At 36.3% G+C, this 13,656-nt stretch overlaps 1 protein-coding gene across 2 annotated transcripts in view; it reads left to right on the plus strand.

The window, feature by feature from the left end:
* Positions 1-12,733, plus strand: part of LOC137490062 (uncharacterized) — a 98,988-nt gene extending 86,255 nt beyond the window's left edge. For both annotated transcript variants that reach the window (XM_087245178.1, XM_087245179.1), the window contains 4 exons: positions 4,722-4,834; positions 10,550-10,732; positions 11,338-11,599; positions 12,100-12,733. In XM_087245178.1, coding sequence (XP_087101304.1) covers positions 4,722-4,834; positions 10,550-10,732; positions 11,338-11,435 — 394 coding nt within the window. In that variant the 3' untranslated portion in view covers positions 11,436-11,599; positions 12,100-12,733. The remainder of the gene's footprint in view (positions 1-4,721; positions 4,835-10,549; positions 10,733-11,337; positions 11,600-12,099) is intronic.
* The last annotated feature ends 923 nt before the right edge of the window (positions 12,734-13,656 follow it).

The raw sequence follows: 13,656 nt of genomic DNA on the forward strand, positions 1-13,656 counted from the left end.
TCTGTTCCAGCCATTACAACGTGATGTCTTTGAGCTTTCAGCATTAAATCATGAGAAAGACTTCTAAGTCTTTCCAGATCGCCTTTAAGAAAGCTCTATTGTGTATGAGATGCAACTTCATTTATATGCATGATAGCTTCGAAGACTGTTTTTACCTGTTCAGACATCAGAGGGATGCAACACTGTGTTGCCAAGCATAGGTAAAACAAGTAGAAGAAGAACAACTGTTTGGAGACATGGGTTGTCAGTGTTGTGTTTAAATGTGCTTCAATTAAGGTTTTATTTCCATTTCCTGCTATGAGAGAGCAGCTGGACTCACGTGTGGAATACAGTGCTCTGCTAACACTCGACAGAAATATAGTTGCAAGGAACATTTTTCCTTGCAACCAAGCGATCATGACATGTGGTGAATGTTGATCCGCCAGCTGAGATAAATCAAGTGTTTTTGAAGAAGGTGCCCGAATCTTGATGCGTTGCATTCACTGCGTGTTCAGCGCAAATGTCCGCTAAATGTAAAATCTAACACTGTACACATCACCGCCAAAGAAGCTCGCCTAATGCTAATGCGGTTTATAACAACAAATGGTATTGCACAGCATTTCGAATCTGTAAATGGTGAAATCCAGATTCGCCACTCTCTTTTCAAAAACAATGCGGCTTCAGTTTTTGTCGATTGTCCTGTCTCTACAGATTTGGTAAGTGTGCGATCAATGTGCTTTGTTTATATTCATTCAGATGGCAAAGTTGGTTAGTATCGTCAGCAGTATTTTTTCAGTTTTTAAAGACATATCTTAGACAAAATTAATAAGTTACTAAGTTTACAGTACATTAATATTGCTACAATATTATGGGCTGAAAGATCCTTAGACTGTAAATGCTGCTCTCTGAGTGTAACCATGTAAACATCTTAATCAAATAATTACCGTCGTATAGAATTTTCACCACATCTTGTGACAGGATAGTCTATATACAAACAGCTTTCTGCAGGGCTCGAAAATCTGATCATTTTAGTCACATATGTGCTCGAAATTTCAGCTATGCGACCTCATAATATATTCGGGAGCATTTGTGCGACTGCATATAAAGGTTGTAGTGCGACCTGTTTTAATATTGGTTCAAATCAACTGTCAATCACTGAAGGCTTTCCGCTATAAGCTGACGGGGAGCTTTTGTGACCGTGGGAAATACAAACAACTGAAGAGTGAAAAGTACACAGGTTTGCAAACCTTACCTAAAGTTACAAATAATGGTGCTGATTAGAGCGATCATGAAATGTGATGAATGTTGATCCACCAGCTGAGATCAGTCGAGTGTTTTCGGAGAAGGTGCCCGAATCTCGATGCATTGCATTCACTGCGTTTTCAGCGCAAATGTCCGCTAAATGTAAAATCTAACACTACACATCACCACCAAAGAAGCTCGCATTTACAAAGTTTAATACTGATGCAGCTTATATCAACGAACAGTATTGCGCAGGTGATCATCGCAAGAATCCTGCTCTGCCTGCTCATTTATTGGGTCGCCTGTCACGCCTGCTTGTTTCCACAAACACGGTAATATGTAAATCAGCTCATAATGAGACATTTAAAATGACACAAATCGAAACCAACACTTTTAAATAGTAATAAAAGTGAGACTTTTCTTTCTTTTGTCCATTCCTTCTTGAGATCTTCTTACTGATGACAACTTTTCAGCTTTCAGCATTGAATTGAATGATTTATTATAATCTTCTGTTTATTTTTGTAGTAAAAAATATAATTCATTAAATTGACATGCATAAAAAAACAATAGTGCAAAATTAATATTTCTTACTGCAATGCTTCATTTTTGTTTGATGCAAACCATAAAGGTATTTTTCATAAAGCAACAGTAGGACTTTTTATAGCACATAACTTACATTAAAGCACATTCAGGGCAGCATGATGATGAGAAATGTAGTTCATTGTTAGTATTATTGACATCATTGTCATCATTAATATTTTATAATTATTAGACATTCATTTTGGAATTATTGCACAAATATCAATAAGTCATCACAGAATTAGTTAGATAGTTATTTCATTTTTTGTTAGTAATAATTAATAATAATAATTCCTCACATTTATATAGCGCTTTTCTGGGCACTCAAAGCGCTTTACACACAATGGGTGGGGGATCTCCTAATCCACCACCAGTGTGCAGCATCCACCTGGATGACGTGACGGCAGCCATTTTGAGCCAGACCACACACCACACACCAGCTGATTAGTGGAGAGGAGATAGTGATGAAGCCAATTGGAATATGGGGATGGTTAGGAGGCCATGATGGACAGAGGCCAGTGGGCAGATTTGGCCAGGATGCCGAGGTTAAACCCATACTCTTTTCGAAGGACATCCTGGGATTTTTAACGACCACAGAGAGTTTAACGTCGGTTTAACGTCTATTCGAAAGACGGCACTTACTGAGCAGTATAGTGTCCCCGTCACTATACTGGGGCATTAGGACCCACACAGACCGCAGGTTGGGTGCCCCCTGCTGGCCTCACTAACACCACTTCCGGCAGCAACCTAGCTTTCCCATGTGGTCTCCCATCCAGGTACTGACCGGGCGCAGCCCTGCTTATCTTCAGTGGGCGACCATGTGAGAGTTGCAGAGAGCTAGCTGCCGGATAGTCTTAATTGATGTTTTTAGTCTTAATTGATGTTTTCAAACACAATAAATCCACCAAACACAGTGGTGTTCATTCATCTTTGGTGGGTGCTCCTAAATTTTTTTGCTGCTCCTAAATCTTTTTCTGGTGCTCATAAATATTTGAAGTTAGGAGCACCGGTGCTGCCAAGTAAAAAAAAAAAGTTAATTTCGAGCCCTGTTTTGACACTAGCGACTGCACCATGTGAATCTAAGTTACCAAGAAATTTGGAGGTTTTATTACTTTCATTCTTCATGCAGTATCAAACATTTCATTAAAACTACATTCTTCCAGCAGTTCCTTGCATCCAATGTCACGTTTGTCATGGGCTTGCATGAAATGCTCCTGAATGAAAGTGAAAGTGCCAAACTGCAGTTAAATTAGACAAATTAAGAATTTGGCAAATAATTTGATTACTGATGTCCATGTACACAGTCACTGTCTTTCTCCCCTGTGTCTGTGTATTGTTTTCATACCCCAAGCTGTATTTTCAATCACCATGAGTCTCAATGTTAGAACAAAATCCCTCTTGCTGTAAACAACACAGAGCACGTTGATTCCCCCATAATGCAGATTTGAACACCAGAGGCTCCAGAACAATTACTGAGTCTGCTGTTATTAATTGTGCCAAAATTTATGGCGTCTATAAAGTTTTATTGGTGCCATTTTATGTGCGCTCTATGACAGGTGTACAAGTACTTGTATTACGTTTGGATGGCCCCGTGTCCCAGGCTTGAGTCCCCCAATGGCCTAATGTGCGTAATTAGCAGGTCTTATAAGCCCTTATGCCTAGTTCAGACTGCATGATTTTCACACTGCATGACTATCTGAGGTAGCGTTTCTTCGCTGCTTTGTTTACACTGCAAGATGGATTGGCGATAGAGTGCCGACCACTTTGTCCAAGCAACATCTCACAACCAAACACACGCAAAAAGTGAAGGGAATTAGAAATTTCTCTACAACTTCATTCTGTTTTGACCCAGTCGATGTATTGCTGAAATTACTCTTCAAACAGACACTGGTGCTCCTGCCAAATTTTCTCTAGTTTTTCCTTCATTTCTTGGGACCAAATAAACTGAAAATGAGCGCTTGTAACTTCTCCCCCAACCTACCGCTTGCCTGCAGATACCCATACTAGTGAATGCTGCTCTCTCATTGGCTGTAGGTGATCTCAGATGTTATGTTTAATCAGAACACATTTCACATGGCATGATTTGAATAGCTGCAATTCTCTCAAATGGCGTCTTTGATGGTTCACACTGTGTGATTGTTACTCACACGAACAAGCACCGATTTGCCTGTGATTTTAGACATTTGACCGCGATTTCTCAAAACCTGTTAACGAGTCAAAATCTGGGCTAAAATCATGTAGTCTGAATGGCATTATGGAGCTGTTCTGCAGGTCCCTGAAAGCTAGCGCTGAAGGAGTCAAGGATCAACTAGTGTTTCCCGAGATGTGCTCTGTGATTTTGTAGTTTCTGAATTAGGGTTGCACAATATATAGCAGAATTATCGTTATTTAAATGAACAATATTTAATTGTTCATCTTTCTGTAACTCATTTGTTTTCCTTTTTGAAGAAGAATGAGAAATGCAGAAATGCAGACCTTTTTTTCCTAAAAGCACATTCTTTTCTTAAGCAAATGCATCGATTCTTACTTTGATTTTAATTGCAGAGAGAGTATTCTCTGTTATATTCACAGACTGTTGCCACAAAACTTTTTAAATCCATTTTAAGGTTTTTTTTTTTTTTTCATAATGGTTCCTCTTTAAATACCAAATGTTTGCCCTTTGACACAGTTTTTTAGTTTGAATTAGAATTAATTAAATCTGAAAACTATATTTAAGCTCTTATTTTAATATATTTCTATTAATTATTTAAAAAAATATCTAATAAAAATGTAAATGTTATATCATAAAAAAAATCATTATTTCAATAACAACTATGTTGCATATCATATGTTTGTCCAGTATTGTGCAGCCCTATTCCAAGTGTGAAGGTTCATGATTGTATTGTTATGTTTCTGATTGTCTGTCTTATTTCAATGTTTAGACTGTCTGGGACTATGACTCCAGATCTGGTGGTCAGCACTAGTCATCAGATGTGGCTTAATTTTAAAACGGATTTTTCGATTGGCTTCCTGGGCTTTAAGGTTTCTTATGAAGGTAAGTTAAGGAAACTAATCCTATCCTAAACCTAACTCTAACAGTCTACTTATACTCTAATGAGAATTAGTTGGCATGTAGTTATAATGTAACTTTCGATCGACAAAATATGTTAAAAAGAGCATCAGAATAAAGTGATACACATTAGTTCCTCAAAGTTTTTGTGGCATTGCAATGGACACCATAACAACACTTATGTACACAGCAGCTCAAATCTCATAGCAGGTCAATTCCTTTGAGCTTATTTCTGAATTTGACTCACTATTTTGGAGTTCAGGAATGGCATGTTCGTTATTTCACTTTCCTTTACTCTCCCTCATCATTCTACCTTGAACACATGTGGCGAGGCTCATCAAAGCAGCCTGTGATCATTTAACTTTGTTGGAATGAGGGATTTGGGATGGCAAGGATATCATGCAAGAGCTGCTACAAAGTTTTTTTTTTTTCTCAGAGTCTATGGGCCCTATCATACACCCGGCGCAATACTAGTTTCAGCTGGACGCAAGAGTCATTTTGACATTTGCATATGTGCGCCCATAGGCAATCTGGTCTAAAAAGGTCTTTTTACACACAGGTCTTAATACACACAGGGTGTACAGCAATGCGCAAATATCTTTACAGATGAAAAAGAATTAAAAGATTAAAACATTACAAAAAATATTATTTTCTAGCTTGCATAAATATAAAAAGCATACTTTCATGCCTTTTTCATCTCAGGGGGCTTTTTCAGTTTATTCATGACAATTTGCTTTTGTATAATGTTATTATTAGTGGCAGTATTATTTATTATATGCTTATTTATATTTGTTTTATTAAAAACAAGATAAGATTTGCCCACCAGGCAGGTTTTAGACCTGGGATGCTCAACCCTGTTACTGGAGATCTACCTTCCTGCATACTTCAGCTCCTACCCTGACCAAAGACACTTGAACCAATTAACTAGGAACTGAACAGCACTTATTAAATACAGGCAGGTGTGTTTGATGTGGGTTGCAACTGAAATCTGCAGGAAGGTGGCTCTCCAGAAACAGTGTTGGCCACCCCTGTTTTAGACCATATGGGGCATAGCATGTGTAACTCTTTTACCGCACTTCGTCATTATTGTTTATTTATTTGTTTGCTGGAAATTAGAACTGAATTTAGAAATAGTTTTAAAACAAATATTTGTGCTTTACAATCAAAATTAATTATGTAGGCTAATGGATTTCTGTGCGTACAACATGTTTCCTTATCCACTAGAGTGAAAGTGAAAGTAAAGAATAAGGAGGCTCATTCTCTCATTCTCATGCTGTAGATGTTCTGTTTAACCGTTTTCTCGCTAATGTTGACTCTTGAAGGGAATGGGAGATAAGACTCTGATTGTTTTATTCTCAAAACACACCTTTAACGCATTAAGAGAATAAGCTTAACCCTGTTAGAACATGCCCTGCAGTGCAAAGCAGATTTAACCATCGTTAAACCTTTAAGTCAGACCCTATAAAAATAAAGACAAGATCACATTTTATTTTAGTAAAATAAGCGTAATCATTTTGTCTATCAAGTAAGCCACTTCTAATACAAAATGATCAACTAGAAGTCAAGTTAGTATTTGTTGATCTTAAAACTTGGATAGGCGACAAGACTTTGTCAGGTAGTGTGAGTACAATCTACTCTGCTAAACGAATCTGATCTTTGCTTGGTCCATGTAAAAATTTCTTTGTGGAATTGTAAAAAGTCCCGTCGAGGCATGTCAATAGATGTCTTGCTGTAACCTGACTCTGTTTTTGTCTCTCTCTTTCTTAGTTGTGGCCTCTTCTTTTGCTCTGACCTTGTGGTTCTAAATGAGTTGACATAATAAAACTGGCCAGGGTATAAGGGTGAAATAAAACAATTCATTAGGAGAGCAAGCCATTCACAGACTCTGGCAGGGCATCAGTATTGCAGGTTGCATAAATATGTTTGGCTGTCAGTTGGAGTAAGTTTGAAAGGCATGAGTGTAAGATATATAAAAAGTTGGTGATAAATATGAATAAGCTTACATATGAATAACTTATAAGTTGTTAAATATCAGTTGTACATGCATAACATGGTACATGCATGGATAACTTTTTGAGGGGACAGCTGTGGCCTGATGGTTAAAGAGTTGGACTTAAAACTGAAAAGTCACAGATTCAATTTCTAGCACCAGCAGGGATTATACGGCATGGGAGTGAATAATTAGTGATTTCACCACCCTCAATAGCATGGCTGGAGTAAATCTCTGGAGCAAGGCACTTTTCCCCCAACCACTCACCGTGTGTGTGTTCATCTGCATGTGTTTTCATGCAGTCCAGCATACTTTGCCACATCACAACTTTTACTGCCTAAACTTAATGTATGTTACGATGTTTGTACAGAGTTCATCCTAAAATGTAGAGTTCAGATGCAAAACCTGTAAGTGCTGTCAGTATTTTTCTTAACCTCTTGTGTTTATTATTAGTATTTTTATTTTAAAGGCAATGCAAATAACTTATTATCTGGCATAAAAGCAAAATTGCTGAACCTATAGAAGCTTGAAAATATACTTTTCATTCTCCAGAGCAAAATAAAACTAAATAAATGAAAACGTAAAAAATCAATTCAATAAACAACCTCTCAAAAAAAGATTTACAAATAATATTTTCACACTTAAGGCTCTATTTTAACTATCTATGTGCTTAGTTCAAAGCGTAGAGCGCAAAAGCATTAAGGACGTATCCGAATCCACCCTTGCTATTTTAAGGACTGAAAAATACGGTCTGTGCCGCTGAGCATAGTCTAACAGGGTTGAGCTTATTCTCCTAATGAGTTATAGGTGTGTTTTGAGAATAAACTAATCAGAGTCTCATCCCCCATCCCCTTTAAGAGTCAGTTGCGTCGCGCTATAACGCATTTGCTATTTACATGGCGGACTTTGTAAGTGGAAAAACTGAATGCTTTATTAGCGAGAAACGGTTCAACAGAGCATCTGCAGCGCGAGAATGAGAGAATGAGCCTCCTCATTCTTTACTTTCACTTTCACTCTCTTTCGTGGATAAGGAAACGTGTTGTACAGATATCCATAAGCCTACATAACTAATTTTGTTTGTTAAGCGCAGAGATTTGTTTCAAAACTATTTTGAATCTAATTTTGATCTAATTTCCACCAAACAAATAAATTAACAATAATAACGAAGAATATTATAAAACTAATATAAATATACATGTAATAAATAATACTAATTATAATAATAATAACATTATACAGAAGCAAATTGTCATGAATAAACTGAAAAAGGCTCCCAAGATGAAAAAGTCATGAAGTGGTTTTTATATTTATGTATAAAATAATAATTTTTGTAATATTTTATTCCTTTAATTCTTTCATTTGTAAACATATTTGTGTATTGCTGTACATCCTGCGTGTATTAAGCAATTTGTAAGAGAGGCACACAACTAACGCGCTCTGCACTGGACTTTAGACCTGCTCTCAGCTGGTCTATTTTGCAGTCTATTTTAGTTCCTCAAAATAGCGCCAACAATGCTCCTTAACACGCCTCTTATCTAGACCAAAACACACATGATTCCACAATTTTCTATTTAAAAAACTAGAAAATTAGTGTTGCGTTGGTCTGAAACTAGCAACATTACATAGAAACATGTCTTGCACCTTATTGCGCAGGGTGTATGATAAGGCCCATTGTATCGCTAAAGTATCTCTAACCCACATTCCATTTTGAAAACAAGTACGTTATCAATATCAATTCATATTTTTAATAGGAAGCTAAACAATATTATATTTGTGCATATACATTAGTCAGTACTGAAGCCAAATCTGGAGCCTATTTAACAAAATAACTTATGATATTGGTCCTAAAACTAGTACACCTAGATTTTTATGTTATATAAAAATATTAAATCTAAATAATAAAAAAAAGAGGAAAAATCAAAAGAACCAAAAAAATGTAAATATATTTTTTTGATTTAGTTAAAATTGTGTAGGGTGTTTTTTTAATTGTATTATCTTTTAATTTTTAAATATGTTTGGTTACTAAGATATTATTAAAAAAAAAATAATATATATATATATATATATATATATATATATATATATATATATATATATATATATATATATATATATATATATTGTGATGGGCTGAAGAATCACACGACCAGAGAATTCAAGTTTAGATCCCAAAGGGTGGATTTATTTACAAAGGTGCATGAGTGCAAGATCCAAACGGGTGCTCCAGCGGGTGATGTTCTTTCATCCGTGGGGTGCTCAGTGTCTGTGAGATGGGTCTAGGAACCCGATCCGTCACCAACTGCTGTCTGGAGGAAAGAAAGGGAGAATAAGTGTTACTGCTCTGTTTCCTTTGTAGACTCCTCCCTTCCTGGTTCTTTCGGTGTGTCTAATGTAGCCGTTCTTGGATGAGTTGTAGTTGGTGCTGATTAGTTGGGAACGAGAGGGCCCAGGTGTTCCTCGTTCCTCTCCAGGACTACGCTGATAGCTCCATGGGATGCTCGTCACAATATATATATATATTTATATATATATATATATATATATATATATATATATATGCTTAATAAATCTGCATTTTAAATGTGATTGATTTTTTTAAATGTGTTTAGATATCAAAGTAAAATAAAAGTTAATCCATACATTAAATCCAGAGTTTTCTTTATAAAATGCCCTGCCGTTTTCAGCCCACAATGAATCTTGGGATGTTGGAGGCTGCAAAGGATCCACCAGTTTTATCCTTTATTACCTGGAAAATGAAGGGCATGTTTTGTGGCTGCATTTGAAGGAGTCTTTAAATTTATTTGCAGCGCAATGATGCAGCGCACTTCAAATGCATCTATTGATGTGTTTCAAGATTGCTAATTTTACTTGTCCTAATAAAAAAACTGATCAAGCTGTCCATGCCATGACTGTTTATAATTGTAACCAATAATAAAAAGAATGTTTGTAAAATTACAATTTAATTAGTTATTAGTTTTTCAAAATTTGCTAAAAAGTGGAACCAGCCTTTAATGTTTTCAAAATAAATGAAATCCAGTGTTTAAAAATATTTCAAAATATATACAGTTGAAGTCAGAATTATTAGCCCCCCTGAAATATTAGCCTACCTGTTAGTTTTTTTTCCAAATTTCTGTTTAACGGAGAGCAGATTTTTTTAAAGACATTTTTAAACATAATAGCTTTAATAACTGATTTATTTTATCTTTGTCATGATGACAGTAAACTATATTTTACTAGATATTTTTCAAGACACTTCTATAAAGCGTGAAGGTACATTTAAATGTTTAACTAGGTTAATTAGGTTAACTAGGCAAGTTAGAATAATTAGGCAAGTTATTGTATAATGATGGTTTGTTCTGTAGACTATTGAAAAAAATAGCTCAAAGGGGCTAATAATTTTGTCCCTATAATATTTTTTAAACAATTGAAAACTGCTTTTATTCTAGCCAAAATAAAACAAATAAGACTTTCTCCAGAAGAGAGAAAGATTTTATTGCACATGCAGTGAAAATTTCCTTGCTCTGTTACACATAATTTGGGAAATATTTTAAAAAGAAAAAAAATATCAAAAGGGGGCTAGTAATTCTGACTAAAATTATAAATATATTCAAAACCCAAAATAAAAAATGTAAACAATTATTGCCTTGCATTTTCTTTATTCCTATATATATAAATATATATATATATATTAGAGTTTTTTTCTTTTTCAGAAATTGACCAGGGCAGCTGTGGAGACCCAGGAATCCCAGCCTATGGCAAGAGGGAAGGCACAGGTTTCCAACATGGAGACAAGCTATATTTTGAGTGTCAACCAGTTTTTGAACATGTGGTAAAAATGACCATTATCTGCCAAAAAAATAATCAGTGGTCAGCCAAGAAGCCAAGCTGCAAGTGTAAGTGACAGACCTTACCACAAAATGCATTACTTTACACACCCATAAGATCACACACGGGAGAACGGTGCACCATTATTATTATCTGGGCACATCAGAAAATGAATGTAATGGCAGTGTCTTTGGTACGGTATGTCCCACTGAAACTATCTTAGTGGCTGAGCCATTAAATCATTAACTATAACTAAAGTTAAAACCAAAGTGCCGGTTCATTAAATGCCTTCCCTTGCTTTATTTACTGTATCATGCTTTTATAATGCAGTTAGTGGATTCAAGTGAACTGAAGAAAGACAAGTTTGAGAAATATAAAGATTTAAAAATATACAGTTCATTTAGTTATTTAAAACAGCAAGTGTTGTATAATAGAGATGTTTTTTCAACATATTATAAATATTTTTCATTCATTCATTTTCCTTCGGCCAAGTTACATTATTCAGCAGGGGCCGCCACAGCAGAATGAACTGCCAACCTATCCAATATATGTTTTGCTGCATTGTTTAAGCAACAGCAAATTACCTCTCTGTGCATCTCTTTTAACATTTCCGTGTTTCTTCAATTTCACAATACCATCTGGGGTTCTGTTATCACCAAACTACCCTCAAAAGTATGGGAACAACATGCGCTGCGTGTGGCTGATCATCGGCAAACCAGAAAGCAGAATCAACCTGGCCTTCAACGACCTGAGCATAGAGGAAGATTATGATTTCCTGTCCATTAAAGATGGCGGGAAAGCAGAGTCGCCTAGTTTGGGCACCTTTTCTGGGGACGTGCTGCCATTACCCATTACTACCTGCGGTCACGTGGCCCGGTTGGAGTTTCTGACGGATCACAGTGTCACGGATCGAGGATTCAACATCACTTTCACCAGTACGTTATAAAAACTTGATTTGAGACTTTTCATTTTCTGTGGTAAAAATTATTCATTAATTCATGCTATTTTAAGCGTAGAACAGCAAATGTTGAGATACATGACAGATGAGAACAGCATTTAGATGTTTTGTATGAACCATATTTTGCAACAACCAACTTTCTCAGGAGCTTAAGAGATGCACATTTAATGATTAATTTATTTCCAAAATAACATTTCCTGATTATTTACTCATTTATTTACCATGCAATTTGCTAATTTCTTTCTTTCTTCAGATGGAAAAAAATATTCATAGTTTTGACAAATTTGTATCATTATAAGCATTATTATTAAGGAATTAATTAATATTTTTGATATATATAGTGTTGCACAGGGTTCAGATCAGAGGGTAACACACCAGTGAATGAGAATCAGTGCAAAGATAAAGAAAGCTTAACATGTTACATTTACACATGACCATCAGCAGAAACATCATCTGAATCTGTTTTTCTTACTTCAGACATCAATGAATGTGAGGATGTAAACCCTGATTGTGGCTCTAATGCAACATGTGTGAATACTGGAGGAGGTTATTATTGCACATGTGAATTTGGCTTCAATTCCAGTAGTGGAAACAGGACATTTTTAGCAGGATCAGGAGTTCAATGTGTTGGTAAGAAATAGTTTTTAATTCATGACTTTACACTGAATCGGGAATTAAACCATCACCCTTTTTTAATTTTATTCGTCTGATGACTATTAAATTTTTTTTTTTAATATTCACAAGGCAAAAACCCTCAACAGTAATGTCAGTCAAGTTTGCATTGCATTTGTAAAAAACGAACTGCTATAAAAGCCCCTGAATCATTCATTCAACAGTTTCATGAACAACATTAATTAATTCAGGGGTGCATTTCCGAAAACCATTGTTAGCCATCTAAGGTCACAAGTTGTGTCGTTACAAACAAAGTTTGTTGATGTAGCATTTCCCAAATCCATCGTTGAAATGAACATTTGCAAACTGCGTCGCAAACTTCAATGTTTGCAACTACATCTCTACAAGATAAATGTTTTTAACAGATTTATAGCAAATTAGGTCAAATGTGCTCTTGATAACTAAACAATATGCAACCAAAAAAAAAAAACAAATAAAACATTAATAGACAAAACACAAAACCTGGCCAGGCAAAACAGAATGAGAAAGATCAAGACGAGGTTTGACAAGATGATGAATTAAAATGAACTAATCGACAATTACAGCCACAGCAATATCACCCTGCACCCCAAGACTGGTTACTCACTGAAGCTAAGCAGGGCTGAGCCTGGTCAAGCCCTGGATGGGAGACCACATGGAATAAACTAGGTTGCTGTTGGAAGTGGTGTTAGAGAGGCCAGCAGGGGGCGCTCAACCTGTGGTCTTTGTGAGTCCTAATGCCCTGGTAAAAGTGAAGGGGACACCACACTTTTAGTGGGTGCCGTTCTGACTCTCTGTGGTCATTAAAAATCCCATGGCACTTCTCATAATGAGTGCGGGTTTAACCCCGGTGTCCTGGCCAAAGTCTCTCAATCGGCCCTTACCCATCATGGCCTCCTAATCATCCCCTTCCACCGAATTAGCTCTATCACTGTCTCTCCACTCCACTAATAGCTAGTGTGTGGTGAGCGCACTGGCGCCATTGTCCTGTGGCTGCTGCACACTGGTTGTGGTGTGAAGAGACTTCCCTCATGATTGTAAAGTGCTTTGTGTGTATGACCATACACAATAAATGCGCTATATAAATACACATTACATTACACACAAACAGGTGAACACAATAAGCTAATAATGTGATAACAAGGAGGGTTGGACAAGACAATAGAGAGGAGAGCACATGACACAAAGAGACAACACAAGCCATGTGCTCACAAGAAAACAGGACTAGAACACGTAGCCAATGAGAGGACTCATTATTCGCATTTTCACATGAAACAAAACACTACAGCACGCAGCCACAATGTAAACATGAAGCCATGTGCTTGCCTACCACCAACACAAACAGAACACAAGACAAGAGCACAAGATAAACGAAAACACTTA

Source organism: Danio rerio, chromosome 3, assembly GCF_052040795.2.
Source record: "Danio rerio strain M-AB ecotype USA chromosome 3, GRCz13ab, whole genome shotgun sequence".
Classification (NCBI taxonomy): Eukaryota; Metazoa; Chordata; class Actinopteri; order Cypriniformes; family Danionidae; genus Danio; species Danio rerio.